This window comes from Anguilla anguilla, chromosome 1 (genome assembly GCF_013347855.1).
Source record: "Anguilla anguilla isolate fAngAng1 chromosome 1, fAngAng1.pri, whole genome shotgun sequence".
NCBI lineage: Eukaryota > Metazoa > Chordata > Actinopteri > Anguilliformes > Anguillidae > Anguilla > Anguilla anguilla.
The window spans coordinates 11,832,414-11,860,380 of record NC_049201.1 but is presented as its reverse complement, the minus strand read 5'-3'; the positions used below and the strand labels follow the sequence as shown (position 1 = coordinate 11,860,380).

The window sequence follows — 27,967 nt, the reverse complement described above, 5'->3', positions numbered from 1 at the left end:
TGGAAAGCCTAGATCTGCCAATTATTGCCACGGAAAACCGTATTGCGGGCGTGGTTTGGTAGTACTGAAGGAAGTTAGGCTGCATTCTCCGAGCTTGTGGGTGAAGAGGATTGAATTCCAGGCTGACAGGAGGAGCTGTTGCAGTCAATTCAATTCAATTGGAAGGTAGTTAGCATGCGAATAATACTGAATAACACTTCAACATAACACATACACACGCCTTTTTATAACTGTTGTTCTAGTATAAATTTATGTCAATTGCATTCTTTGTTGCAGCACAGCATAGTTTTAATGTCGCGTGCATAATTGCGAACTAGCTAGGTAGGGTAGCTAACGTTCGCAGTCAGGCTAGCCAGTTAGTTGACGTTCACCCAGCCAGCAGCAAGTCGCCCTCCGCCCAAAAGTTTATTGGCTAGAAAGCGAAATGCTTGGTCTACAAGATTGTCATATTCTTTCAAGTATTAAATCGCATTTCGCTTTCATAAATGGGTGACATCAAAATGAATGAGGATGACACTACCGTCCGCGCTAGTTTTCTGGCTAGCAAGCAAATCTGGCTGTCTAGTAGAATAGAAAGCTAAATTAGCTGGTTTCTCAGATTAGACGTGATTTTATTGCTTGCAAATTGCTCACCCCCGGGTAATCAGCTGCTGCGCAAGCAAATGTGCTTGGACGCATGTAACGTTAGTTTGTTTACAGTCGATAGTTAGCTGTTGCGACCTAGTCTAGCTAGCTAGCTAGCTTTCTGTATAGAATGTCTTATTTGGGATTGAGCTAACGTGTACTAATGCTATGTCGTTGACTTAATTAAGGAAGTAGTAGAAGGGTGGCACTAGCTGGATAAATGGATGTTTGCGATAGAAACGTTTAATTACGTTGATAGCTAGCTAGGTCCCCCCCCCCCCAACATACTAGTGCACGCGGTTGATGGTAGCGATATTGAAATTGACAAAGTTCATTGACCTATAGCTAGGAGCTGTAGTGAATTTATTGTCGGACAAGATATATTACCATTGCTTCTGAAGTTTGCTACGAGATGGCCAGCTAGCTAACATTAGTGTCGACTGTTCTATATGCTTTACTAGGGAGCTTGATCATTATTGGGGACAGATATTGCTGTTTTATTGTCGTCAGTATATCTAGCTAGCATCTGTAATACTGCTTGTTTATAGCCTGGTTTATTAGCCGTATGTCATACGTAGATTGCTGGCGATAAATCGCAAATAGAAATACTTCATTTGATAACTTTTCTTAAACGTAATAAAGTTAACAATTAAATATTTTTGATGGACCGGTAGGGTTTGTCCTCCATTTTGCCTTAGCTAACTAGAGCTTATTCAACCATTTGTGTCACTTAGCAAATGAGTGTTGGGCATGCTAACCACAAGTCAGAGTTTAGGATTACTTTTTGCCTCGCAGCCTAATGGTGCATACTTCGTTTCAGCGGTTGATGCATTGGCTGCTTCTTGGCAGCGTCTCAAAGAGCGTGTCGGTAAGGGTGAAGTATAGCCCTCCTTTGTGGACGAAGCTATTGAAACGACTGGAGGCTTGTGCGTCTGACTGGAGAGTGGCAGTCATTTTAGAAGAGAGGAACTTCATGTTTTGTTTGAAAAAAAGCGGCTTTTTTAAACACGAGCCTTGTTCTCATAAACGCACAGTGGTTTTGATAAAGGCTCTGAGTGTATGATTTATTTCTGGTCTCTTATATTTTGCTTTAGCTGTCACAGAATTGACCCATAACTTGTCATTTTGACGCGTCGGAAGAATTGTTAGGTTTACCATCTGTGGTCAATTTCATAGACACCCATGCAGCTGTCTTGGTAACATGTGTTAAAGCAATCAGGTAACAGGTCTGGAGACAGCACAACCTGAGCAGGAACTTAAGAGAAGCTGACACTTGTTGACTCAAATTGGAAGAATTTTCCCCACATACTTTACAATGTTTCATTCATAGAAAAGCTCCCATACTGCTTGTTTAGTGCTATCAACATTTATAAAATCATCAGCAGAATAAGTTCAAAATGGCATGTAAAAAGAGTGAAGTGTAGGTGTGAAGTTTGCTTATTGTTGAGCAACTCTATCCATCCCTTACTTTAGATTGTAGGCTATCCCTTTTCTGTTATTTGACTCTTGATCACCAGTCACAACATCACCGCAGGACTGTGTATGTGTGTATGGCAGGGTGCTTGTGATCAATTTAACCCTATTTCTTACAGAAGCATGAGTGGTTGAGGATATTGAGGGAAAGTTATCACTCAGAGATAACACTCGCTTATTTGATGAGTGATGCGTGATTATGAGTTATACTGGCATTGTCAGCCAATCTCTGCTGTCATTTTGAGATTTGAATACTTTATGTTAATGCTTTTTCTCATGTTTACTATCACCTACTGGATAAAAGCATTTGCTTTATGGATGAAGCCCATAGATTGAATAGGCTAGTGTATTGTTCAGCCTTTATTACCTGCATGTAATAAAACACAATTTAAACAGTGATATAATGATTGTGACTGTCTGCTGTTGCCATGGTAACTCAGTGCATTCTTTTATATAATTGAGGCATCCCTGATTTTTGCACTTGGGTTTGCATTGTAAGGTGCTCTGGATAAGAGTGTTTGCTAAATGCTAGTAAAGTAAAGTGCATTTGCAGAGCTTTCTTGATGGTGTGGGATGGTCAGTTTGCACAAAGTGCATGCTTTTGTGACCAGATTATGCCAAGAGTTGACAGTTTTGCATCTCAGAATTGCACTGTACAGCATTTAATCCTGATTACTGACCTACGCTGAATTTGAAAGGGCTGTTTCGGATATAACCTCGTAGCTACTGATGAGACCTGGTCATGAAGTATGTTTAAAATAGTCTGAATACAGTACTTTGTTTCTTGTGAAATTGTACAGATGCCCCATGATTTCATTATAATCAATTTCTGTTAAGGAAACTGGTTGAGTTCTTACAGCAAGTATTGTGTTTGGAGCACAGATTTTGGAGGAAAAGAAATTCAGTGATTCATGCAAGCCTGAAATTCTGCCAGTTCTGAGTTTCCTGTCATTTGACAGGAGTTGTGTATACACAGTGATTAGAGGCTGACTAAGGGGGTCTGTATTTCCAAGTATAGGCCTTTTAAACTGCTGTTGCACTGTGTAGTGCGCCCCCTAGTGAATACTGTGTATAATGTGTATAATGTTTGAGTTGATCTTGGAATACTGTAGTGTACATTTTTTAAGATTTTGCTCCTTTTTCATGCAGCAATCCTGATCACTGTCCAGCCCAAACATGGGAAAGAAGAGCAGAGTCAAGACCCAGAAATCGGGGACAGGGGCCACGGCAGTGGTGTCCCCCAAAGAGATGATGAACCTGATCTCTGAGCTGCTATCGAGTAAGCACTTTTCATGCAGTTTCAGTCGAGAACGGTTTGAGCGCCTGTTCTGTTATTCCATGCACATTGTGTAAGTTCCATATTAATAATAAATGCCACGTTATCATTGTGCTTTTGGATCGGTCTGAAACTTTCAACGGCGGCAGGTTATTTTGGAGTGGTGGCCCACTAGCGGTTGCTTTCCTTTGAGCCCTCTTCCTCTGGGACAGCGTCATATTTCCTGTAGCAGTGTGGACAGTTCTGCCGGAGGTGTATTTTTCTGGGCTCGGGAACTGTGGAAAATGTGGGGCAGCCTTGCTTGACACCCCACATCGCTTGATTATTATTATTATTTTTTTCCCTTTTCCCAGAATGCAGCAGTGCAGCCCCATCTCCAGGGAAGGAGTGGGAGGAGTACGTGCAGATCCGAGGCCTGGTGGAGAAGATTAGGAAAAAACAGAAAGGTGCACTGTATCTTCAGTAAAACGCACACGCTGCACCACTTATTGCTTGTGTAATACCTGCTCCACCGCCTGCTCCTTTTTTTTTACTTCACAAAGAGTTCACTGCATACCACATGGTGGAAATGACTATGATCTGTGTGTACTTTAAGCATTGCTATGAGCTACTGTACGGTACTTCCTGGGAGTAACCGGTAAGTTGAGAGAGGTGGGAGGCTGTTGGCTCATATTACCGCGCGTCACGTTCGCAGGTTTGTCTGTCACGTTCGACGGGACGAGAGAGGACTTCTTCCCGGAGCTGATGGCGTGGGCTGCAAAGAACGGGGCGTCGTGCGAGGGCTTCGAAATCGCGGACTTCGCGGAGGAGGGCTACGGCCTTAAGGCCTCCAGAGACATTAAGGTCTGTGTGCCTCTCTCAGCCACTGCCCTGTTGTGCAAGCGATCGTATGAAACGCATTGTCATCCTCCAGAGCCAGCCATGTGTACCACAGCTGAGGGCTAAAAGGAGCTCTGCTGGAGTGCTTTGACTGATATGAAGGAATAGCTGTGTCATCAGCTGGTAATACACATTTGTGGCAGGTTTTCATTTGGTCAATGTGAAAGTGTGGAAAGAGAACTGTAAATCAAGGGTTTATTTCTGCCTCAGAAGTGTGTGTGTGTGTGTGTGCGCGCACGTGCGTGTTTGTGTGTGCGTGCCTGCCTGTGTGTGCCTGCTTGTGTATGTATGTGTGCTTGTGTGTTTGTGTGTGTGTGTGCGCATGCATGTTTGTGTGTGCGTGCCTGCGTGTGTATGTATGTGCGCTTGTGTGTGTGTGTTTGCATGCACACATGCAGAGCCTGCCCTGAAGGATCTGTCCCTTTTCACAGGCAGATGAGTTATTTCTGTGGATCCCCAGGAAAATGCTGATGACCGTAGAATCCGCCAAGAACTCGGTCCTCGGTGAGTGCGCGTGAATAATAAGCAGCTGGAGTCGGCATGACCCCCCCACAGGTTTATTTTTACCCCCCCGGCTTTTCTTCCTCCGCTTGCGGGAGGTACTGTTATCTGTTTCTGTGAAGTCCGGCAGAACTGAAGAACCTTCCGGAGGGTTCCGCTCTCGCTCTTGAATTCAGGCCCAGGGCCCGGGCCCGGTCTCGGTGAATCAGGCGCAAGGGCCAGACAGAGCATCCGAGAGAGCTTTAGCAGCATAACAGGCTTTTAAAACGCGGCTGTATGTTGTTGCATGCTCGCCGTTAAGGCAAACGAAATGAGATTGAATTGACTTAAGAGGGTTAGACTGACTCCCCGTGCCGTCTCCCCAGGCCCGCTCTACAGCCAGGACCGGATCCTGCAGGCCATGGGCAACGTGACGCTGGCCTTCCACCTGCTGTGCGAGCGGGCCGACCCCGCCTCCTTCTGGCTGCCCTACATCCAGACGCTGCCCGGCGAGTACGACACGCCGCTCTACTACGAGGAGGACGAGGTGCAGCACCTGCAGTCCACTCAGGCCATCCAGGACGTCTTCAGCCAGTACAAGAACACCGCGCGCCAGTACGCCTACTTCTACAAAGTCATACAGGTGCGCCCGCTCGCTGCCCGTACCTCAGGACCGCCGCCGTGTCCCCCCCCCCTCCCCTGGAGGCCAATCGGGTCGCGCAGCCCTGGTCCGCGGTTCGGGGGATATCTACAGGGTGCGCGGACGGGTCACGATGCCCCTATGTGAGTTAATGCGAAATGGGCGCTAGTTGTGGCTAATGAAGCAGAGTAAACAGATTCTGATGATTCACTGGAGCATAATGCGGAACACAAGCTATTAGGACAGCTCATCTTTGCATGCAAAATGAAATCCATATGTGTGTGTGCGTGGGTGGCGTGGTGGTGCAGGCAATAGCACGGTCGCTTCACAGGGAGAAAATGGAGACTCAAAATTGCCCATAGGTATGAGAGTGTGAGTGAATGGCCTGTGGGCCTGGCCATGGATTGGCGACCTGTCCAGGGTGTATTCCTGCCTCCTGCCCAATGCATGCTGGGATAAGCTCCGGCTCCCCCTGTGATCGTGGCTGGGAATAAGCAGTTTAGAAAGTGGACGGTTTGGATGTGTGCAAGTTTGTTGTGTGTGTTTGTTTTGGAAGGCATGTGTACATGATGCTGAAATTGCAGTTGGATTCATGCAGAAGGGACTGAGAGTTTTAGGAGAGGTAACTTACACTTTTGAATGGTACCTCTGTACACACTAATATGAATATACTGGATGTCCAGTACACACACACACACACACACACACACGCGCATTATTTTTAACTTTGGGAATTGCACATTAAATTACACATCAGAATTAATGGTAAATTATTAATTTATAAAGTAATACATCATTTAGGCTTAGATAATATAATCTTTGGATCCTTGTGAGGTGTGTATTATTGCTACTGAATGCCCAGTTTGTATTTGTTGCTATTTTAAGTCATTCTTGATTGTTGCTAAGACATTTGAGATTTGCTGCTATGTGAAGCAATGCTTCATCCTGCTGTTTACAATAACGCATGCGGTTTGCTTTTTCAACAAATGCTCCAAATATCTTTCTTCTTCTCTGAATACTAGTGTTAGTAGTAAAGTTTAGTCGTGTTTCTGGAATATTCCAGCACTCATTTTAAGAATGAACCAAAAATAACAAAAATGAACATTCCAGAGTACTTTCCTTAACGTAGCCCGTATAAGATTTCCAGCGGGCGCAATGCTAAGTGGCACCATGCTGAACATGGGCTCACTTCTGAGGTATTATATATTATGCTATTTATCAATGAGTTGGTTAGCAGGTTGCCAGTGTTCTCCCAAACAGTCCTGTAAACATACACACGTACCATTCAGTTGAATTATTTTTTGTGTGTACAAGACGGTTTTTGAACAGTATTTGATATATGTTTGTATATCTGGGCAAGGCTTATAGTGAAGGCATATGAAGTCCATATCAGCGTTGAAACACAGTTCTGGCTGGGTTTCTAGCCCAGGTCTTCCAGTGGCCTTTGGCCAGAGGATCTACCAGTTGTTTTGCTCCAGTTAAAGAGGCGGCGTCTGTGGGATCTGGCATGTGCGTGTTGCCCCTCCAAGCAAACGGAGGATGGTGATCCAGTATGCATATTCGGATGGAAGTCTATCTCTCTGTACTGCGTGTACACGCATTAGGATCATACTCCCTTCATTAAATATGGACATCCTGTTTATTTGGCGGAATATTTATTTGCATATTTTTTCTTTCTTCATTTTTAATCCTCTGTGGATTAAGCAGTGCTGTTATTCACTTAACTGGATTGATTTGATACTTTGCCAGATCCCAGCATTTGACGTTTGTGCTTTTTTAAAGTAAACATGCGGTGGAATTTACTGACTGCAGAAATCTGCGGAAAGCGTGCTTTTCTTTTTCCAGTCATCCAGAGACATTTTGTACTTGGGCTGCTGCAGCAGGGAGTGTGCATGTTTGGCACAGTGACATCAGGGCCAGGGGCAGCAGCTACAGCAGGGAGTGTGCATGTTTGGCACAGTGACATCAGGGCCACAGGCAGCAGCTACAGCAGGGAGTGTGCATGTTTGGCACAGTGGCATCAGGGCCACAGGCAGCAGCTACAGCAGGGAGTGTGCATGTTTGGCACAGTGACATCAGGGCCACAGGCAGCAGCTACAGCAGGGAGTGTGCATGTTTGGCACACTGGCATCAGGGCCACAGGCAGCAGCTACAGCAGGGAGTGTGCATGTTTGGCACAGTGACATGAGGGCCACAGGCAGCAGCTGCAGCAGGGAGTGTGCATGTTTGGCACAGTGACATCAGGGCCACAGGCAGCAGCTGCAGCAGGGAGTGTGCATGTTTGGCACAGTGACATCAGGGCCAGGGGCAGCAGCTACAGCAGGGAGTGTGCATGTTTGGCACAGTGACATCAGGGCCAGGGGCAGCAGCTACAGCAGGGAGTGTGCATGTTTGGCACAGTGACATCAGGGCCAGGGGCAGCAGCTACAGCAGGGAGTGTGCATGTTTGGCACAGTGACATCAGGGCCAGGGGCAGCAGCTACAGCAGGGAGTGTGCATGTTTGGCACAGTGGCATCAGGGCCACAGGCAGCAGCTACAGCAGGGAGTGTGCATGTTTGGCACAGTGACATCAGGGCCACAGGCAGCAGCTACAGCAGGGAGTGTGCATGTTTGGCACAGTGACATCAGGGCCACAGGCAGCAGCTGCAGCAGGGAGTGTGCATGTTTGGCACAGTGACATCAGGGCCAGGGGCAGCAGCTACAGCAGGGAGTGTGCATGTTTGGCACAGTGACATCAGAGCCAGGGGCAGCAGCTACAGCAGGGAGTGTGCATGTTTGGCACAGTGACATCAGGGCCAGGGGCAGCAGCTACAGCAGGGAGTGTGCATGTTTGGCACAGTGACATCAGGGCCAGGGGCAGCAGCTACAGCAGGGAGTGTGCATGTTTGGCACAGTGGCATCAGGGCCACAGGCAGCAGCTACAGCAGGGAGTGTGCATGTTTGGCACACTGGCATCAGGGCCACAGGCAGCAGCTACAGCAGGGAGTGTGCATGTTTGGCACAGTGACATCAGGGCCAGGGGCAGCAGCTACAGCAGGGAGTGTGCATGTTTGGCACACTGGCATCAGGGCCACAGGCAGCAGCTACAGCAGGGAGTGTGCATGTTTGGCACAGTGACATCAGGGCCAGGGGCAGCAACCTTTGTGTCTTCTCGTGATCCCGGCCTCTGAAGCTGTGTGGACATTCACACCCTTTACTGTGCCGTTTCCCTGCTTTTCTTACCCACTGGTTATCCTCATTCAGTTAAAATGGCTGCTTTGGTGTTTGTCTTTAGTAGAAGTGGCTTAGGCTGGGCTGGATTGCGTAACGTACTGCGGTTTGGCATGGTCATCCTCCTACCTCTCTGCCTGCCGAGGCCGTGCTCTCTTACCCGCAGTTACCAGGGTGACTGTTCACACGTGGTCTTAACCACGTATTGCACTCACGCTTGTATTGGACTGTTGTTGCTTTTGCATGCTTTTGAATTAGAATTTACAGTAATTGTTTTACTCATGTGTAGGCATAGAAGGTAATAAATGATTAATTTGAATCTCTTATTAATTACCTATTTAGTTAAGATCATGGGCTGTTGATGCCCATCATCACTCTTTCTACATACTTTGAGGCAGGAGTCAAAGCTTTTACTGCAAAAACACCTTCCTAGCCACGCTGCCATGTTTATACTGTAGTTATATTATACAATGGTAGTAAATGTTTTGTAGAGTTGGAGTTCTATTTTTTAAAGGTGAACTATTTACTTATATTTACTTACATGCATACATTTTACTGCAATTATTTTTTTTGCACAGATGTTTAGCAGTTGCTACTCTTTGCTGTTAAACTTTGGGCTGGTGTCTGCTTTTCTGACTCTTATGCAACAGAACATTTATAATAAAATATAAAACCGTATGGCTGTTCAGAATGCCTCCCCCCCCCCCCCCCCGCCCAAGATACGGTGCTCATTGTTCTGTGTACTTTTTCTTTGGAACTTTAAAACATGGCCTACTTGCCATTCTGTTTCATGCACATTCTACCTGCGAGGCTACTGCATGTGTGGATTGGGGTCATGTGTTCAGTGATATATTCTGTATCGTTTTATACAGATTGCTTTGTAGGAGATGTCGTATTTATGTAGGCCTGCTTCTTATAATTTTGGCACAGGGTATTCCTGTTTCCACTACCAGTACATTATTCAATGCATGCTGAAGTTGCTCGTGCAGGGTGTAGTGTATCCTGTGGGTCATAATATTTGGTTTTTGTGAATATGTGACCGGGGTGAAAAAAAAGAAATGGAGGTGAGCATTAATTATTAAATTTTTTATCCTCCTTTATGATGCCCTAGCGACCTCTTTAATAATTCCTCCCTACAACTCCACTTCATTTGTTTCAACAAAGGAACAAAAGAAAATATTTCTCCCAAGTTATGTGTACAATCTTTGTTGCTGTTTGTTTCTTTCATTAAATAACTGTCAATTAGAAATACGAACATTTGAAATTACTGTCAAGATAAGGCATCAAATATTTATCAGAATGGTAAAATTGTTCTGTGATATTTAATAGTTAATGCATTTGTCATTTTTTTTCTGCAGATATATTGACATGTTTTTCATTAAATGTTTGTTCATTTTCAGCTCAAGGTGTTTAAGAAATTAGAATGTACTTTATTGATTTTTTCTCATCTCTCCTCCTGTCTGTTTTTAATCAAAGGGTATTTTTTTTAATTTGAAGAAGCTGTCATTTTAAATGGTCTGTAGTTTTGTATTTTAATTTCCTTGCGTTAGTCTTGACGATTAGATTAAGAGACCCTTCCTGTCAGCGTATCAGTTGCTTCTGCTCCTTTGTTTAGTCCTGCCAGCATAATAGATTCCATTATGGCCCGTATACAATTACCTTCCTCCAAACGCTGCTGTGGGAATCCGTGGCACCGTTTAAGTTTTTGGGTCTGCTTGGCCTTCTCTCGTTTCTCCCGTATTTCAATATAAACGATTCAATTCGGTCGAAATACTCGCAATCCCGCCTCGTGAAATTAATTACCGTTCGCCCGCTCGTCTGAACCGCCAACGCCGTTCGTGTCAGCATTTCAAGTCTGAAAACGTCCAGTAGGTGGCAGAAGTGAGCTACAGTTCGAAGGCAGTCATTTAATTGGAAAGGAAGCTTATAAGCGCCTCCCTTTTTAAGCATATTCTGACTTTGGTGTATTGAAATTCTCAGCAGTGTGCAGCTGCGCTGGGCAGAACTGGCTTTTGAGCCACGGGGGCAAAGGCCAGTTCTGGCTGGGTTTCTAGCCCAGGTCTTCCAGTGGCCTTTGGCCAGAGGATCTACCTGTTGTTTTGCTCCAGTTAAAGAGGCGGTGTCTGTGGGATCTGGCATGTGCGTGTTGCCCCTCCGAGCAAACGGAGGATGGTGATCCAGTATGCGTATTCGGGCGGAGCTCTCTTGAGCCAGCGGTGAACCGGGGTGGGGTAATTGGGGTTGTACAGCGGGCGGGGCGTGTGGGCGGGCGGGCGATTGGGCGAGCTGAAGGCCCTCTCTCCGCCCCTCTCCCGCTCCTCAGGTTGCGAGCCGGTGTCACTGTAAATGACTAGCGTCAATGTCAGGCTCTGTGAGCCGGCCGCAGATGACCGGACTGGAAAATGAGCCTGTCGCATTGGCTCTGAATTGAATTGACCTGATTGCACCCGCCGTCCACGGCGAGCTGGGGAGAGTGACAAAAGCCCGGGCGCCCCGCTCCTGGAGCCCGGCCCCCCCGCCTGGAGCCCGGCCCCCCCGCCCGGCGCGCCGCGTCCTCAAACGCGCGCAGTTCCGATGCCACCCCGCCCACCGCGATGGCGATGGTGGAGCTGTGATTGACACAGGCGACGGGGAGCTTTGGCAGAACGCCAGGGTGGGGTGGGGTGGGGTGGGGTGGGGGGGGTCTCTCCAGATGATCCTCTCGGTGACCCCTGGAGGGCAGCGTATGCAGTATAACCCTGGTGTGCTGTATCCGCTGCCAGTGATGAGTAATTATTTACCTCTCCACAGTGGAGTAACACCCCCCCCTTTTAAAAACATTAAAAAAATATGTATATCTGGCTTGATATTTTTTTGCCATGTTGTTGTGTTCAGTTTTATTTTGTTAAAGGACAGCTGACACTGGGCACACCTAGGCCTGTGCTTATAATCACTGGAAAAGCTAAAGCAAAATCAGTTAAAAGGGCAACTGGAAATGGGAAAATTAAAGCTGTACTGCCCAGGTGCCTGCAGTGTGGAGTAGCACAGCTGTCGGCTGCGCCTGTGTGTGCGGCTGAATGGCGCTTTGAGCGTTGGGGACGGCCTCCTGAAGGCTAGCAGCCAGTTAGCCATCTTTGCACAGGCTGGCTTTAGCTGGCCTTAGCTGTGCGTGGGGGCTTTGTTTTCTAACTGATTTACAGGAGCAGTCCCCCCTCTCAGCCCGCTGGCTGTGCCAGTGCGCATTCCAGCACACCAGTGAATTCCAGTGAATTACCTTCCACTTGTGATTCTAATGCAGCCAGAGCTCTGCACTGCTCTCTCTGTCATGAAACCACGGCAACCCCCTCCCCAGCCTGAAACCGCACCATGCCCCCCCAACCCCATTCTAAAAACACATCTGCCTTGACCACCCCCCCCCCCCCAAACCCATCCAAGAAAATGCACAAGCTCCACCCTGTCCAGCAGTTGCTCCTTAAACTAGAGATACCCATACCCCCCTCCTGAAACCCCACCAGAGCCGCCACCCTCTCCCATTTTCGCTCCTTAAACTACTCTGGGAATATTGTCCCTCTCCCCTCTCCATCAACTGCACCTGGGTTACTGTTTCTCCTCTTCTGAAGTGACACCAGCCTCCTCTCCCTCCCCCACTCCCTCCCCCACTCCCATCCCCTATTTTCTTCACTTGTCTGACCAGGAGGGAGGACTAATGTCTACCCCCGTGCCTGATGGACTCCATCTGTATCATTAATGCATATTCTGCAGTGCTTTTGGGATCATTACTATTATTCCTGGATATGCTATAGGAGGTTGGCAGTAGGTGGAAAATGGAGAAAACCTCCATGTGCAAAAGATGATTACAGCTGTCAGTGGGGAGATGTTTGAGAAGTTAAGGCGATTTGTATTATTTTGGCCTCCATCAGAATTCTGCTCATGAATTTTCACAGCGATGTATGGTTTTGTAAAAAAAAAAAAAAGACGTGTTGGATGTGATTCCTATGCATGCACAGTACTCTTAAAGGTACATCGTCCCCGTTATCGCCAATCGGACGTTTGATATGGAGTTAACGGCCCCGTTTCTGCCTCTCCGCTCGGAAGCGGTACGGCATCGCGCTCAACCCCTGGAATTCCGAGGCCCGGGTTTCCGCTCGCCAGCTCGGCCCCGACGCTTATCTTTTAATGGCTGTCAGTCAGCGCTGGCGAGCGCCGCCGTCTTCGTCCGCTACCGTTTTTCTGGTTGGGCTGAATGAGACCGGTCTTCCGGAGAATAATTATCCCTCTCAGTAGTATTTAAGGTTGCCTCTTGGCGAACTTTTTCCCCCGCGCCATGAGCCGGTGAGCGGGAGAGGCGGGCCAGCTGTAATTAAATGGCGTTTTTTTCTCTGGGTTAGGTGAGGCAGTGTGAGGCGCGCGGCTGGTAGCCCGTGTGGCGGCGCGGTGCGGCGCTATCCCTCACTCCGCTGTGCGTATGAATCAGCGTCAGAGCCGGACCGTCTCTATTACCCGCGCCGCGCCCATCTCTTCTTCCAGGAGGGGGAGAAATATGATGTGACCACTCACTTACCTTTAGCACCGCCGCAGCCCCCCGCGCGCCCAACCCCCAGTCAGGCGGCAGGGAGAAAAGGAGGCGAAATCAATTCACATCCGAGAGATTGATTCAAGCGGAGAAGCGAAGGGGACTGGGACGACCGGCCATCGGGAGCCGGATCTGAGGCGGGCTTTTTATTCGCCGCTCCGCTCGCCCCCTTGTCTTGCGGAAAGAGCGTGCGCGCTAAGCCTCCGTCTCGCAGTTTGCCGTTAAAGAGATGGATGTGGAATTGAATCGTTTCTCGCGTTTTTAGAGACCATCAAATGCGGCGGGTAGTTGGGCATAAGAGTCAGTTCCTTCAAAATATCCGTCACAACAGATTTATGTCGCGAAAATTAAATTAGCTCGACGCACTACAACTATTATAATGTTATATCCTTTTTTTGTCTCGTGCTCTCATCAAAAACAAGACAAGGTGTCGGGGAACAAAAATGTAAACTCATTGTTGGCAATAGGCTTCCGTTCGGTGGCTGGTGAGGACCACATAAACATCAATAAAACACGTTCACCAAAGCGTCTATATCACTCTCCGATGGATTTATGGTGCAGTCTATTTTTACGACTCATTTTGCATGTTCAAGAAGGGGCTTCTGGAAGCAGAATTAGATCCTGGCGTGTTTTTTTTCTTTCTCTCTCTCCACCGGAACGGGAGTTTTTCCTGACACGCGGTGCAAATGAGCCCTTGGAGGGAGAGAGTCTGTGGCTTTAAATGTAGATTTCTGTGGCACCAGTGGCTCTCTGTCTCCCAAATTGATGAAGCAGATTTATGACGGCTGCTGGGCACAACAAATTAAGTTGACAGTGATGTATGGGAGGCTAATGCCATGATGATCCCAGTGTAGCACCACTGGACGCTCCCTGCTTCACTACGCTCTTGTTAGGATCTGTTAGGCAGCCAGATAATGAAATTCCAGTGACTGATTTTTTTCCCCTCTTTCTCTCTCTCTCTCTTTCTTTTTCCCTTCTCTCTCTTCTTTCTCCTCTTTTCCTTTCTTTTTTTCGGTGCGTTTCTCTCCTCTGCACCTTCAATCCCCAGACTCACCCGAACGCCAGCAAACTGCCCTTGAAGGATGCCTTTACCTTCGATGACTACAGGTTGGTGGTGTGGGTGGGAGAGGCGAAGGAGGGAGAGAAAAAGGAAAAAAAAAAAAAACGCCGCTCGGTTAAAATTGCCTCTTTAAATTAAGAGCGTAGATCGTAACCATGATTTAGAACTGCCACCCAAAATGGGCTTTTGTACTCATTGTTCTTTCATTAGCATGGCATTATCTTTGAGGGAATTATTCATTGTGGGTCTCCTTTTATCTCCCGGTTGTTAAATCTGATGTAAGCTTCTGCAAAATGAGAATAAAATCAGCTTTTGTGACCACAGAGACGTTGTGCGTGTTCTCACCCCCCCAGCCCCCCGGCTCTGAATATGTTTATCAGACCTGGCTTTGGAGGCGCCAGGCTCAAGCACAGGCCCGTGTTATTCCGCAGCCTGACTCCTCCATCTCTCCCTCTGCTTCCCAGGTGGGCCGTGTCCTCCGTAATGACCCGGCAGAACCAGATCCCCACCGAGGACGGGAGCCGGGTCACCCTGGCCCTCATCCCGCTCTGGGACATGTGTAACCACACCAACGGGCTGGTGAGCCCCCCCCCCCCACCCCGCACACACTCACACCTTCGGGCTCTACAACGTAGTCTGTTCAGTTTGCTCAGGTGCCATCTACTGCTATAATCCACAGCGGGCTTAGTCTTAGTGGATAGATTTTATGAAATGGGATGTTTTAAGGGGATGTTTGATAAATTCTGTTTTGCTATCTTTGAATTTAATTATTGTTAACCACACTCAGTTCTCTGTTAACTCTTACAGACTCCTGGCCTGTGTTTAAAGAATTCATTTATTGTAAAAGTACATATATATATTCATGTATTTTTGTTGTGAGGTGCACTCTGATATGCAGTCAGATTAGCCTTCAGACGCACCTCTGCCTTAATGGTGGTGATGGAGCTCCGAGACAGAGAATTAGAGTGGAGAATGTATTCCGTCTCGTCCTAACAGTTTTTCATGCGATTACACACATCTCAAGTGGCCTTTGTTTGAATTGAATTTATACTTCATAGTGCTGGGTGTTTGATTGCAACAGAACAATATATCACCTCCAGTAGGCTTCTTACATATGCACACGGAGAGCTTTTGCATCACGAAGTGAAATTTTATTTTAAAACCGCGAATAAAATCAAAGGGCTAGTCATTAAGAAGTTTAATGAAATGGCGTCCTGTGTATTCCCCCTGGCTTCGGTTTAATGAAATGAGTTGCAACTTCTTCAGATATTTTTCTTTGTTTATTGCTGTAATACATCCGTATATCCCTCTCCAAGGAGAAATTATAAGCAAATCTATGGGTTTATTTCATTTTCTTAATTTCAGCTCATTTGTAAAGTTTTTGCTAACTCAATTTTGGGATTCATATATATGGATATGGCCCTTAATTACACGAGATGCTAAAACAATATTTTTTTCAGTCACTTTCAGTTTGTTAGGTTTATTGTGCATTGCTTCCCTGGAGGCTATGTCATAAAGGCAAAAACCCAAACAATGGAGCCTAAAGATATTTAGTTCAGAAGAGAAATTAGTCTGTTATGTGGTTCAGTGTGGCCGTTTAATTTCGTTTGATGTAAAATTTGCACAAAATTGATCTAAAGTAAGTCTAACTCTCTTTGCAATTTTGGAGTATGAGATTGGAGGATTCCTGAATAACACAGCAGTTTTTGAAAGCTAAGAGCAACGTATCGTACAAACAAAATCTGAGAAGCCACCTTGTATTTTTTTGTTTTGAAATCAACGTTTAAGCAATTTAAGCATAATTTAATTCCAACTTATATATTTGCCTTTTTTTCTCCCCAGATCACGACTGGTTACAACTTGGAAGATGACCGGTGCGAATGTGTGGCCCTGCAGGACTATAAAGAAAACGAGCAGGTCAGTGGCAGCTGTGTGGTGTTCTCTGTGTGAGGGCCGGTGTGCACTCCTTATACGGGCCCTCGCTGGAACCGCGGGGCCTGCCTTTCTCCCGAGCGTCTGCGCTCTCCTCGTGCGTGTGCGCGCGTGCGTCACTCCCCCGCCGCTCCTCTCCCCCCCGCCCCCCCTCACCTCTGAGCGCCTGATGCGTTTATCAGCGCGGGACATTACAGGAACCTGAGCGCGGTATCGCCGCAGAGCTGTTCGGATCCGGCCAGGGGAGAGCGGGTGCACGGGGCGGTACGCAGGCGGGTCAGCTAGTGGCCCGCTCTCCTGATTGAGAATCGCGTGATAAGATTCGGGCGGCTCGGACGGGAGGACTGCGTGGCTCCGGAGCGGGGGCTGTGCTCGGGATCGCCTCGTCCAGCTGCTCTATCCCTGATTCTTACTTTAGATCTCCTGCGTTTGGCCCAAACTCTCAAGCGCATTAAATTGCGTAATGGGGGAAATGTACTGTACTTACTCTTTTGACCCTGGAGTAAGTCTTCTTTCCATATTCCGAAAGGAGGTTTAGAATCAAGATTACTCTACCTGCCAGCCAACTGTATCCACTGTCATTAAATACATTCATGCATTAGATGATATTTTTAGTTTACAAGTATCTACATTTGGATATGTGGGTCTGTTTGCAAACACAACTGGCGATATTTCCTTTTGTGTTCTAATAAAATGGGGATTGGTCATTTAATCGATATTGTGACTGCATTTTCATGCATGTGTGGGTATGATCTGTAATGAACATTTTTTCGTCGTAAGATGGATTATAGTTCTTTTTATTGTAAGAAAAGAAAATGGAAGTGAGTGAACTTACTACAAAGTGTTACTTCACACCTTCCTTCTTCTCCAGTGAAATCTTCTTCAGTCCAGGACAGTGAGCTACACTAAACGGAGTCCTTTGGACTCATTTGTCTGACCTGTAGACAAAACACACTAGCATTTCCCATCTCATGTTCCTTTCTTTTTTCTCCTCCTTTTTAAAAATGTATTTGTGTGGTTCTAATTTAAATTCTTTGTCAGTGTTTTTCCTGTGTGCAGGGGGGCTGTTTTACAGTCTTTGCTCTGGGCTCTGTGCCTTTTCTCTGAGGTCACAGACACTCAAATAAAGGGAGCTCATAAGTCCTGTTCCCCTCCGTGCCATTGATGGGAAATTTAATTTAATAGTTGGCTAAAACCTGTTCCCTTGTTTCAGTGGAAAATGTACCATTTGTCAAAACTGCACTCGGGTTTTACATGGCAATTCCTTTGCCTGTCCCTCAGATATACATTTTCTACGGGACGCGGTCCAACGCCGAGTTTGTGATCCACAACGGCTTTTTCTTTGAGAGCAACGCCCACGACCGGGTGAAGATCAAGCTGGGGGTGAGCAAGAGCGAGCGGCTGTACGCCATGAAGGCCGAGGTCCTGGCGCGCGCTGGCATCCCCGCGTAAGTGCCGCACACGCACAACGGCTGGCTTATTTTGTCATTTGCATTGCTTATTGTCTCTTGTGAAAATGAATACTGAGTTCTCTTTTTACTGTATGCTGTATACGACAAGGAGCATGCATATGTATATACATACGTAGATATTTACACCATATGCACACACACACACACACACACACACACAGACATGTATGATAATTTCATTAAACTTAACTTTAAAGTATTGGCCTGGGACAGTTTTTCAAACTGCTGAAAGTTTCTGAAATCTTTCTGCAATAAATTCCCAGTGAAAACATTCTGTTAGTGAGAAAATAAAGCACAGTACACGGCCATTTGTAAAGTTTGTTCGAAGAAGGATCAATAAGAGTTTTTTTTATGGTGTACTGTAAGGTGGTGCATTCCTTCTGTGTGCCTACTGTAAAAGTCCCTCTGCTCTGCGGTGCGCTATACGGGTTAAATGTGTTTTCCGCGGCGCGTGCTTGGTGAAGCGATGGGCAGGGATAATTTCATTGCGGAGCTGCAAGAGTTCCATAATGCGTTTTCAGAGCAATAATGTCAGTCGTGTCCTGTGCGTCGCCGTCACCGTGATCAATACGCCGAGATTCAGGAAAATATTGCCCTCCAAAAACAATTATTTTCCTTCTTTTTTTTTCTCTCTTTTTTTTTAAAAGACAGTGTCACGGTGATGTCTCTCTTTCTCCCTCAAACAAAAAAAAGTTATCAACAGAAATGTGGCGGTGGAATCTTCCCAGTCATTAAGCGGTAAATTATAAATGATTGAGTGAGTTTAAAAATGCATCAGGTGCAGTGACCCCTCATCACTTCAGATCAATCAGTTGTCAGGCGAAGGGTGAGGGGTTGGGGGATGGGGGTGGGGTGGGGTGGGGGGGGAGGGGGCGGTGCCGGCACCTGAATGGCCGCAGTTGCCGTTGAAACGCTAATCAGGCTGCCGGGTCCAGAGGCGCTCAACCGCGCCTCTCAAACCACGACTTAATTTCGCCCCCGCGCCGGGGCTACCTCGTCCAGGACTGGCCGCGAGCCGGGGAACCCCGCCCATAAAACCCGAATGAACGGCGACGCCGAGAGTCCGTCGGCTGCTTAATGGGCATTAGACGGCGCCGTAATGGAAGGGTCTGATGCGGCTGGCTGACGGTGTCGAAATGGGTGTCCTGCAGGTCCAGCATCTTCGCCTTGCACTGCAGCGAGCCGCCCATCTCCGCCCAGCTCCTGGCCTTCCTCCGCGTGTTCTGCATGACTGAAGGTAAGGCCTCGTCCCGTCACCCTGTCGCCGCCGCCGCCGTCGTCCCCCCGCTGAGGAGCGGGGGCTGGCACGCACGCCCCGGCGGCTTCCCGAAGGGTCACCCGCTATAAAACGGAAGCCGTAATGACTCCAGTCCCGCTCCGAGCTGCGGAGAGCCCCCTTAGGTGTTTAATTGATCAAGGCAGTCCAACAGATGTGGCAAAGAAATGATTCCTGACGCCTGAAATATTTATAAACGTGTGTACAGGACATGTTTGTGTCATAAATTCTCTGAAGCACGACCGTGTCCTCTGGCAAGCGCTCCGAGGCTGCGATATATTATTCAGATTTTCTATGTTAATTTTTAAATGAGCGTAGCCCTGTAGTAGCCCCCTCTTACAGCTCGAGCCTCTTGCTTAGTGTGCGTGTAGCGCGGGGCTTTCTCAGCCCTGTTCCATCTCATTACCGGCTGTGCGATCGCATCGTTCCCCCGGCGCCGCCAGAGCGGCCTGCTTGCGTAATTACCGGAGATTAGGCCGTGGCCACTGAACCCGACGGGTGTTTCTCATGAGCTGACCTGGGCTTGCGTTCGCAGAGGAGCTGAAGGACTACCTCGTGGGCGACCACGCCATCAATAAGATCTTCACCCTGGGCAACACGGAGTTCCCCGTCAGCTGGGAGAACGAGATAAAGCTGTGGACCTTCCTGGAGACCAGGGCCGCCCTGCTCCTCAAGACCTACAAATCCACCTCTGAGGTGAGGCCCAGCCCTCCACTGTGGCCTTCTAGCGGGGTCTTCTGAAAAGCCACTATAGCCTCCCAGTAGGGTCTTCTGAAAAGCCCTTCTCAAGTGGTTCTTCAACTAAAATGCCTTTCATACCTTAAGTGTCGGTTTCACATTCTACTTTTCTAGTTTCTTTTCAGGTATTGGGGGGTTTGTGAAGTGTTTGCATATATATTGTCTATACCAAGTCCCTGATATGCTCCTGGTGTCTTGGAGGTTGTAGGTGGTTTGAGCAGGGTTGGGGCAAGAGCAGGTGGGCCTTCGCTTATGAGTAAAAGGGCTAGAAGTCCACACAGTTACAGTGCTACCTTGATATAATTTATTTATGTGCATAGGCACTTGGTCGTTTTGTTCCACAAAGATCTTCGTCTGGATCTTTTGGCCCTGCCCCTGCAGCGTAGTTTGAATGCGTCTGTGACATTGGGTAACTTTTTTTACCCAGGAGGACCGCCTGCTCCTGGAGAAGCCCGACCTCTCCTTCCACTCGCGCGTGGCCATCAAGCTGCGCCTGGCGGAGAAGGAGATCCTGGAGCGCGCGGCGTCCGGCGGCCGAGCCAAGCGGGAACACTTCCAGAAGCAGCTGGAGGAGGGGGCGCCGCTGCCCAAGTACGAGGAGAGCAGCATCTCCCTGCTGGAGAACTCCGACTCCGACTCCAAGCTGCCCATCATCCTGCAGAAGCTGGAGGAGGCGGAGAGCGCAGAGCGGGACCTGGGCATGGGCGCCGAGCTGGTGGAGGTGGAGGCCGAGCCGGAGGCCGGGGAGGGGCCCCGGGCCCCGCTGCTCAACGGGGAGGGGAAGGCGGTGCACGACGACAACGCGGACCCAGGTCCCGCCGGCCAAGAGACGGAGAGCGGCGGCAAGCTGGAGAACGGCGGCAAGCTGGAGAACGGCGACGCCGCCTCGCAAAGCGACGACGACCAAAGTGCCAGACGAACTGGAGACGAAGCCAAAGACGATGGTAACTAACCCGCCCCGGGCAGAGCTGCGGCCCTACGGTCCCCTCATTATTTATTTATTTTTTTTCGTCTCTCCGAGTGACTAAAAGAAAAAAAAAAAAACAAAAAAAAAAACCCACCACACAGAAAAGGAAAAAAAAAAAAAGTAACAAAAAAGGAACAAAAAGAATGGACTGAAAAGGAAGAACTTGCGGCGGTCTGTTTGTCTCGTGTGGCTTAGATACGTGTGCGCTGCAGACAGAGCCATTCAGCTTAGCGCTGCTCATACTGTATGCACTTAACCAAGCCCTCAGAGATGTGTGCGAGTCCGACATTTTATCTCCTTTTTTTCGTTTTTAACAAAGCCACACTGCTGTCTGTTGCGTTTGCATATAGGACAGAAATGCGGGATAATTCTAGGAACACATTTTACTCATAATCAAAGCTTTGTATTTCTAGTGAAGTAAACCTCTTTATTTGAAGATGAGCCTAAGGTAGACCTGAGCTTTGGAGGAACTGCTGGTGGGTCCTGCCCTGGTCCTCAACCGGCATCAATGCCTGAATCATCCTGGGGAACAACCTCGAACCATTCAGCAGGTTATTAAAAAGCAGCTGGTTACCGGTTTGGGTTTAACAAATGATTCGGTTAAATTATTCAGTCAGTTTTTACAGAGTTAGGCAACCTTTTACTTTAAAGCTTAAATTAACGTTTTTCCTTTTATCCCTGAGTAGAATTAAGAGTTTTTGGATGAATGTACCTGGAACAGAAACCTGCGTCTGTTTGTTTCCATGTCTCATACCTGGTCAGTGAATTTATTTTCAAACGACAATCTTTCCTTTTGTGTTGGTGTCAGTTCCTCTTTGTTGAGATGGTCACTGTTTTCATCTTGCACTGGTGAATGTGAAGGATTGATTTTTTTTTCTCCCCACTGTCCCCAGGCAAAATATTTGAAATTGATGTTTAAAAATGATCCTGTTATTTTGTATGAAAATATGTGCAGGTATTGATAAAAAGAAAGAAAAAAACTTGACAGGTAATGGAGTTACCGTAATTGCTAAACTGATTTGTGAATGTAATTCAGGATTTGAGGTATTGTATTACATAACATGTTTATATTAGCTATATAAAGGTCACTGATAAGCAACAGTGGCAGCACTGCTGTTACCCCTTGGTAAAAAAGTTGAGGTCTATGGACAAGTCGTTTTGGATATTAACAATGCAACTCTCAAGAGAAAAGAATTTTTCTGAATCACATTTCTTTGTGTTGTTACCAGTGTTACATTTTTCATTTGCAGATTTTGTTGTATCGGAAAGCCTTAACAATCTGGTATTCTGTGTTTTGTTTTCCACCTAACAAGAAATATAAATCACAATGCAGCCTTGGCTAAAGATGTGGGTGTAGTATATCTACTTCTCCACTGTAGTGCACCTTCACCTTTTAATCATATCCTGTCTGCACTGTTTTATTATTTTTATTTTATTTTTTTTAATTTGTCTTTGCCCACAGACAATACGCTGCTTTCTACTATGCTTCATTTTAAGATGGCTTTTGACCGTCAACCTTGCAACAATCTTGATGTAACTGCAGCTCTGTGTATACATTTATAGTCACTGGGAGCCTTGGAGCTTTAACAGTGCTCGAGTCTCATTGTTCAGGGCCCGAAGCGTCGCTATCGAGCCGCGACCGGTTTTCGGACGGATCGTTCCGCGTTCGGCCGCTTCGCGCGCGAGGCTCGCCGGAGTTCGGCGGGGAGGAGTCGCTTTGCGGAGGATATCTTCAGCGAGCGGGTGGCGCCCGCTCCTCCTTTCAAAAACGGGAGATTAAAGTTGGACTCATTTTCCACCCGATTCCTGCGCAGTGTGTTCTTTCCCTCGTGCTTCAGTGCCGCACTTTCGCTTTCGTTTTTTTGCGGTCCGTTGCAGGCCGTTCGGAAACGTAAGAAAACTGCTGCTTTATTTTCTTCCTCTTTGTTTGGGGGGGAAAAAAACTTTTATTTAATTTTTTTTTTCTCCTCCTCACCCCCTAGTCCCATTACAAATTTATAAAAGAAACATTATCTTGAATCATTTAATTCGGGGCAATTAAATTTTGAAATTCCACATTCATTATTCATCCGTTCCAAGATAAAACCCTTTAATTCTTGAATATATTATTGTAATGGGCAGTACTATGGGTAACAGTAAACTATTGCAGCCCTGTACATGTCCAGAATTGTTAGTATTATGCATGTCATGGTTGAAAGCAGGGGCATGTGCTTCGGCTAGGTCTGGGACACTTACACAAAAGTAATCTTGTGCATGAATAATGCACGGTTCCTCTATTAATATACAATAGCACTGGATACAGTTGAGTGGAGATCCCCTTGTTATGCACATATTTACCAGTGTCATCATGTGCCCTTTGCCTAAATAAGGAACCCTTTTTTGTTGTTGTCTGTAGACATAGTTTATTAAAACACTGACATGGACCCCATGTTCTTAAAATATGAGATTATCAGTGCTGCTGCTACCGTATTTGCAAGGTGAGCAATTCTGTGTTTTGATAGTCATCCAATTCCACCACATTGTGAAATGTGCATGTATTTACTACAAAAGGAATATTTAATGGGTTAGAAACAAAGAATTTTCCTGCCACACTTGGGTGAAACAGGTTACTGTGGGTGTGTGCGTGTGTGTGCGCACGTATGTTCGTGTGTGTGTGTGGTTGTGTGTGTGATTGTGTGTACGTGTGCGTGGTTGTGTGCGTGTGTGGTTGTGTGTGTGCGTTTGTGTGGTTGTGCGTGTGCGTGCGTGTGGTTGTGTGTGCGCGCGCGTGTGTGTGTGTGTGTGTGTGTGTGTGTGTGTGTGTGTGTGTGTGTGTGTGTGTGTGTGTGTGTGTGTGTGTGTGTGTGTGTGCACGCGAGGTGGGGGCACCTGATTCCGTCGGAACTCATCAGCACTGAACTTACCGCTCCTGGTTTTCGCTGATCTGAGGTCAGTGAGACCCATTCATTAGTGCCCCGTCTTATTGCCAAGCCAGCCAGTCATACTTAATCACCCGATCCTGGCTGAGTGAATGCAGGTGCATCTGGTGCAGAGTTGGGCTTTCAGGCCAACCATGCACCTGGCTAGCACGAGCATTCACACTGTTTCAGCAGCCAGCGACAAGGGCAGGACGTGTTCTGAAGGCTCGCACGGCGGATGCTCACGCAGGCCTATCTGAGAGCGAGAGAACAAAGGCACAAAGAGCCGGTATGGCTTTGTGCTGCAGCGGTGTGCAGAAAGGCCTGTAGGTCATGCATGCAGCTAGCAGAAGGAGAGCAGGCGTTTGCTTGAGGTTAACCTGGAGGCAAAATGAATGCACGTATTTTCTATTATGTGTGAAATTAGCCGGGTTCTCTGAGCAGTGTGTATTTTCTCTTTTTTTTTTTTTTCATGGTCCGACTTTCCAGTTCCTTTGATGAAGCGTGATGCGGCGCGTATGAATAGAACGCTACCTCTTCAGAATGCAACGGCGTCGCTTCTGTGCGGCTATCCGTTACCCAGAATTGCAGCCATTACGCAAGCCCGCTAACGGTCACATTCGTAAAGCTCACCACCACGCTCATTTCAGCAGCCTTAATGGCCCGGTTGGCTGTCTTCTGTGAGCCCTCCTGAAATGAGGGAACCCGTTTGCCTTCAAACACGTTTCCCCTTTCATCTCGTCACTTCTGAAGAGCCAGGGTTTTCCTTCAGCAGTCGTGAAGGTATTGTTGGCGGCGGCCGCCCATGGCCACGGTGCAGTCCTTGAGACGTGTGAGAAAGGGGACCTCAGAAGTGCTGCAATTTGGCCTCCGGGTAAGGATGCGGACTGACGTTGCCGCGGTCGTTTTTAAAATAAATTTGATGTCAGGAAGTGGGGCTGCTGCGGAGCCTCTGCTGAAGTCCCCCTAGCATGCGTGTTCTCTGGCCTGCAGGCTGCTGCAAGTGCCCGTAATGGAGGAGGCCATGTATTATTGAAGAGCCGGAGCAGGAGGACGGCAGGCTCCAGGGCCTGGCTTAGCGTGACCAGAGCAAGGCTCGCATGAGCCACCCGCTTCACGCACGTGACACGCGGCAGAGGCGACCGGAAAACGCCGGATTTCCGTGGAAAAGGTGCGAATGACTCGCTGCGGTGGAGTTGGGGGAAAAAAAACTCGGAAATGGGGGAGGGACTGGAAGCTAGGGCTTCCTGGAGCACCATGTGACCGAAGTGCTCCTCCGCTGTTTAAGATTTAAATAGATGAACAGATACCCACAACAGCAGCAGGATGGCTTTAGATGCATCATGTGTATGATCACCCACAGAGTAACAGAGCCCCTCTGAGCACGCTCAGTGAGCAGCAGTGTACGGCAACTAAGTGAATGTCAGCGCTGCTTTTAAAATGAAATATGAAGGCGATCTTAAGGGGGAACTTTTTGCCTCAGTATTACCCCAGTGCTATTTATTCTTCTGATTTGAGCAAATGTCACATTCTTTACCCCCGCCCCATCCCCCCTCGAATCTGGGACAGGAAAGTTTGAGTTTAAAAGGAAATGTATTTAAATGGAACATATTCCGTTAGCTCTCTGCTCACATCACCACACCTAGCTCAGTTTCAGGTAAAAATGTCTTTGAGGCTTTTTCCCGTTTAGTTACTCTGTCTAACCTAGAATTGTTTTGAAAAGTACAACAACAGCCATTATGCATCCACTTCAATGTGAACCTTTATTTACATTAAGAACCAAACGAGAGGCTATTCAGAATATATATTCAGGAGGAGCTTTCCTGATTTATGCTTATTCAGTTAAGATCATTCATTGTTCACAGTTGTTTGGCTTTTTCTTAATATCATTTTCTCACCTAGTAATTCTCAGAAAATAAATGGACTTAATGTTTTTCTCTGAAGTCCCACCAGCAATTACCACTTGATAAGTTTATTCTTTAACATACACCTGCTTATGCTGCTGTCCTTCCATCCTACTGCATTACACTGATAATTGCTGTTCCCAAAAATCTTGCCAAAGAACAGGACTCTATCCTCAGGCCACCTTAGTTTCCCTGCTACCTCGTCTGCAATACTCTCATTGTCAAGCCTATGAGGGAATATTACAATCAGTTGTATGTCACTCTGGATAAGAGCGTCTGCCAAGTGATTGCAGTGTAATGTAATGGAATATCTGGTGCTTGGGAGCTGTGTGGTTTATTCAAATTCCCATTGTTATCAGCCATTGTCATGAGATGAGACAGCTGGGGGAGGGGAGGACCGTGACCTTAGACTGCGGTCTGGAGCCACTTGCATGTTGAGTGGTCATTCACACGGTGGCTTCCTGCTTCTCCGGTTACAAATCACGCAAATGTACACATGTACACTACATACACATACCCCGTGTCTCATAACCATCCACTGACCAACTGGCTTGCTCTGTGTGTGTGTGTGCACGCACGTGTGCGTGTGTGTGACTGAGTGTGTGCTTTTTCTCTTTCCCTTTGTGTGTCTCCAACACACAGACACATCTACATTAAAGTATGCTGTGACTCCGTCGGATGAACTTAAAATTTCAAGCTCAACGGCAACTTTAATATGTTCTGCACCAAAGTGTTTTATGAACAGTACTGAACAAGTTGAAAACCAGAAACATTCCACATCCAGCGGCATTGGACTATCTTGCTCAAAAGTAGGAGTTCAGCCTGATTTCATATTCTTTTCAGCAAGCGTTATTCAATTTTTAATCATATTTTAGCCAGCTGGAAATAGTATTTTGCAACAGAGAAACTGCTCCATGTATAATTTATACCGAGTCTTGGCTAATGCACTGGGAATGTTTAGCAGCAGAAAAAAACAGGTGATGCAAAAGGACCTCTGGAGAACACTGGGGACATGCAGACATGTCCTGTAATCACATTTGTGAATATAAATATTAAGCTCATAAACAGCTGATAGTGTGGTACCCATAGTGCCCTGCTCTCTGCAGCTTTGTGTAAGCCCCAAAGAGATGTCCGCTGTATGCACCTACTGTAAAAAACAACGCAATCTGCAAGGAACACCAAGGCAAAAACGGCATCAAAGCCTCCCATTTTCCTAAACCCCAGATGCAGTCTGTGTGTGAATTCTCTCTCTTCCTCCATTACCGGAGCTGGATTCCGGATTGTGCCCTAGAAACAGGAGGGAGGGGAGGGGAGACGGAGGAGAGGTACGGGGGGGGGTTGTAAGAGCCAGAGTGACCGCTCTGGCACGGCCATCCCCACAGAGTTGTTAATTCTCCCCGCCCCGCGTCTCCGCGCCTCCCCGCGCCGGGAGAGAGGCACATCATTCTCTATTCTCCCAGGTCAGAGTGGGAACAATTAAGTGTGGAGGGCACAGAGAGCGCGCGCGGGCTGGCCGACAGTTGATGAATGTGCGGGCAGGCTGCAAGTGACAATATGCAGACAAGCGAGATCATTTGCAAATGGATGCAGGGAGACAGGAGGAGAGGGAGAGAGGCAAAGTCAGGGGCAGCGGAGAGGGAGATTTTAACCCTTTCCTGGCCTTCCAAGGAGAAAGGAAGACGGCTCCTACCTGTGCGGAGAGAGGCACAGGGAACCGCGGTCTGCTGGTATTGCTTGGAAGGGTATACGTACGCTTTGCTTGCAACAACGAGGGGAACACAAGAGACGGTTTGAATCAGAAAGTGAATTTATTCCCCGTGTCTATTTATGCACTTTCATGTTTCTTTAAGTCGTGGTTTTTGGACGGTTTTGTGCTTTGAGGCTGAGAGGGAAGAAATCCAGAAATCCCTGCTGGAATGATGCAGCCTGGGTAAATCACTGGTTAAATCTTGATCACTATCAAATGAAAGCCCATTAGTCTAATAGTGATGGAATAAGTAGGGGTGCTATCCAGTCAAGTCCCACATTAATCATGCCTTCTCATAATACATTCATCCAACGCTATCTATATTTAATGCTGAGAAGACACGCTCCAATATTTCACTAAACAGACCCTGTAAATAGACTCATGTAGGAGTGTCAATTTGTTCTCGCAATGAGCAGCAGAGTGAGTCCACTTTACACCGCTGAAAAAAGAAGTCTCACATATAAAATAATAATAATGAAAAAATTACTCAATGATCGGCCGCAGCAGACAGGACTTCATGAAGTCTTAGCTCATTAACCATTTCGACGGGCTCAGGCGAGGGCCCATCACACGCTATATTAGGCCACCTACTACAGTGTTTTTCTGTCACTTAACGAGGCCACTCATTAACCCCCTTTTGACAGTGAAAAGAGGTGAGCTCTTGGTGCTGTTTTTCTCGGGGCGTGTCGTGAGACCCAATCTGACGGCTCTTCTCTTAAATCCATTGTTTTAGACAAGCGAGAAAATTAGTTGTTGGAGCCAACGAGGGTGCGGATCCACCGCGTGGTTCCCATCCCGCGTTTGGGTCGGTACGCGAGACGGGACCGGCAGCGGTGGAC

At 47.3% G+C, this 27,967-nt stretch overlaps 1 protein-coding gene across 2 annotated transcripts; it reads left to right on the top strand.

Moving 5' to 3' along the window:
• The first annotated feature begins 19 nt into the window (after window positions 1-19).
• On the top strand, window positions 20-22,383 carry setd3 (SET domain containing 3, actin histidine methyltransferase). Of its 2 annotated transcripts, none has more exons than XM_035429301.1 (13): window positions 20-165; window positions 3,247-3,376; window positions 3,727-3,819; window positions 4,068-4,216; window positions 4,684-4,756; window positions 5,119-5,375; window positions 14,184-14,242; window positions 14,660-14,774; window positions 16,038-16,112; window positions 17,409-17,575; window positions 18,751-18,836; window positions 19,411-19,571; window positions 20,041-22,383. In XM_035429301.1, exons 2-13 carry the CDS (start codon window positions 3,274-3,276, stop codon window positions 20,563-20,565), a joined length of 1,863 nt encoding a protein of 620 aa, XP_035285192.1. In that variant the 5' UTR covers window positions 20-165; window positions 3,247-3,273; the 3' UTR covers window positions 20,566-22,383. The 2 variants fall into 2 exon arrangements, with proteins under 2 accessions (XP_035285192.1, XP_035285193.1); XM_035429302.1 differs by lacking the exon at window positions 20-165 and adding an exon at window positions 1,029-1,492.
• The last annotated feature ends 5,584 nt before the right edge of the window (window positions 22,384-27,967 follow it).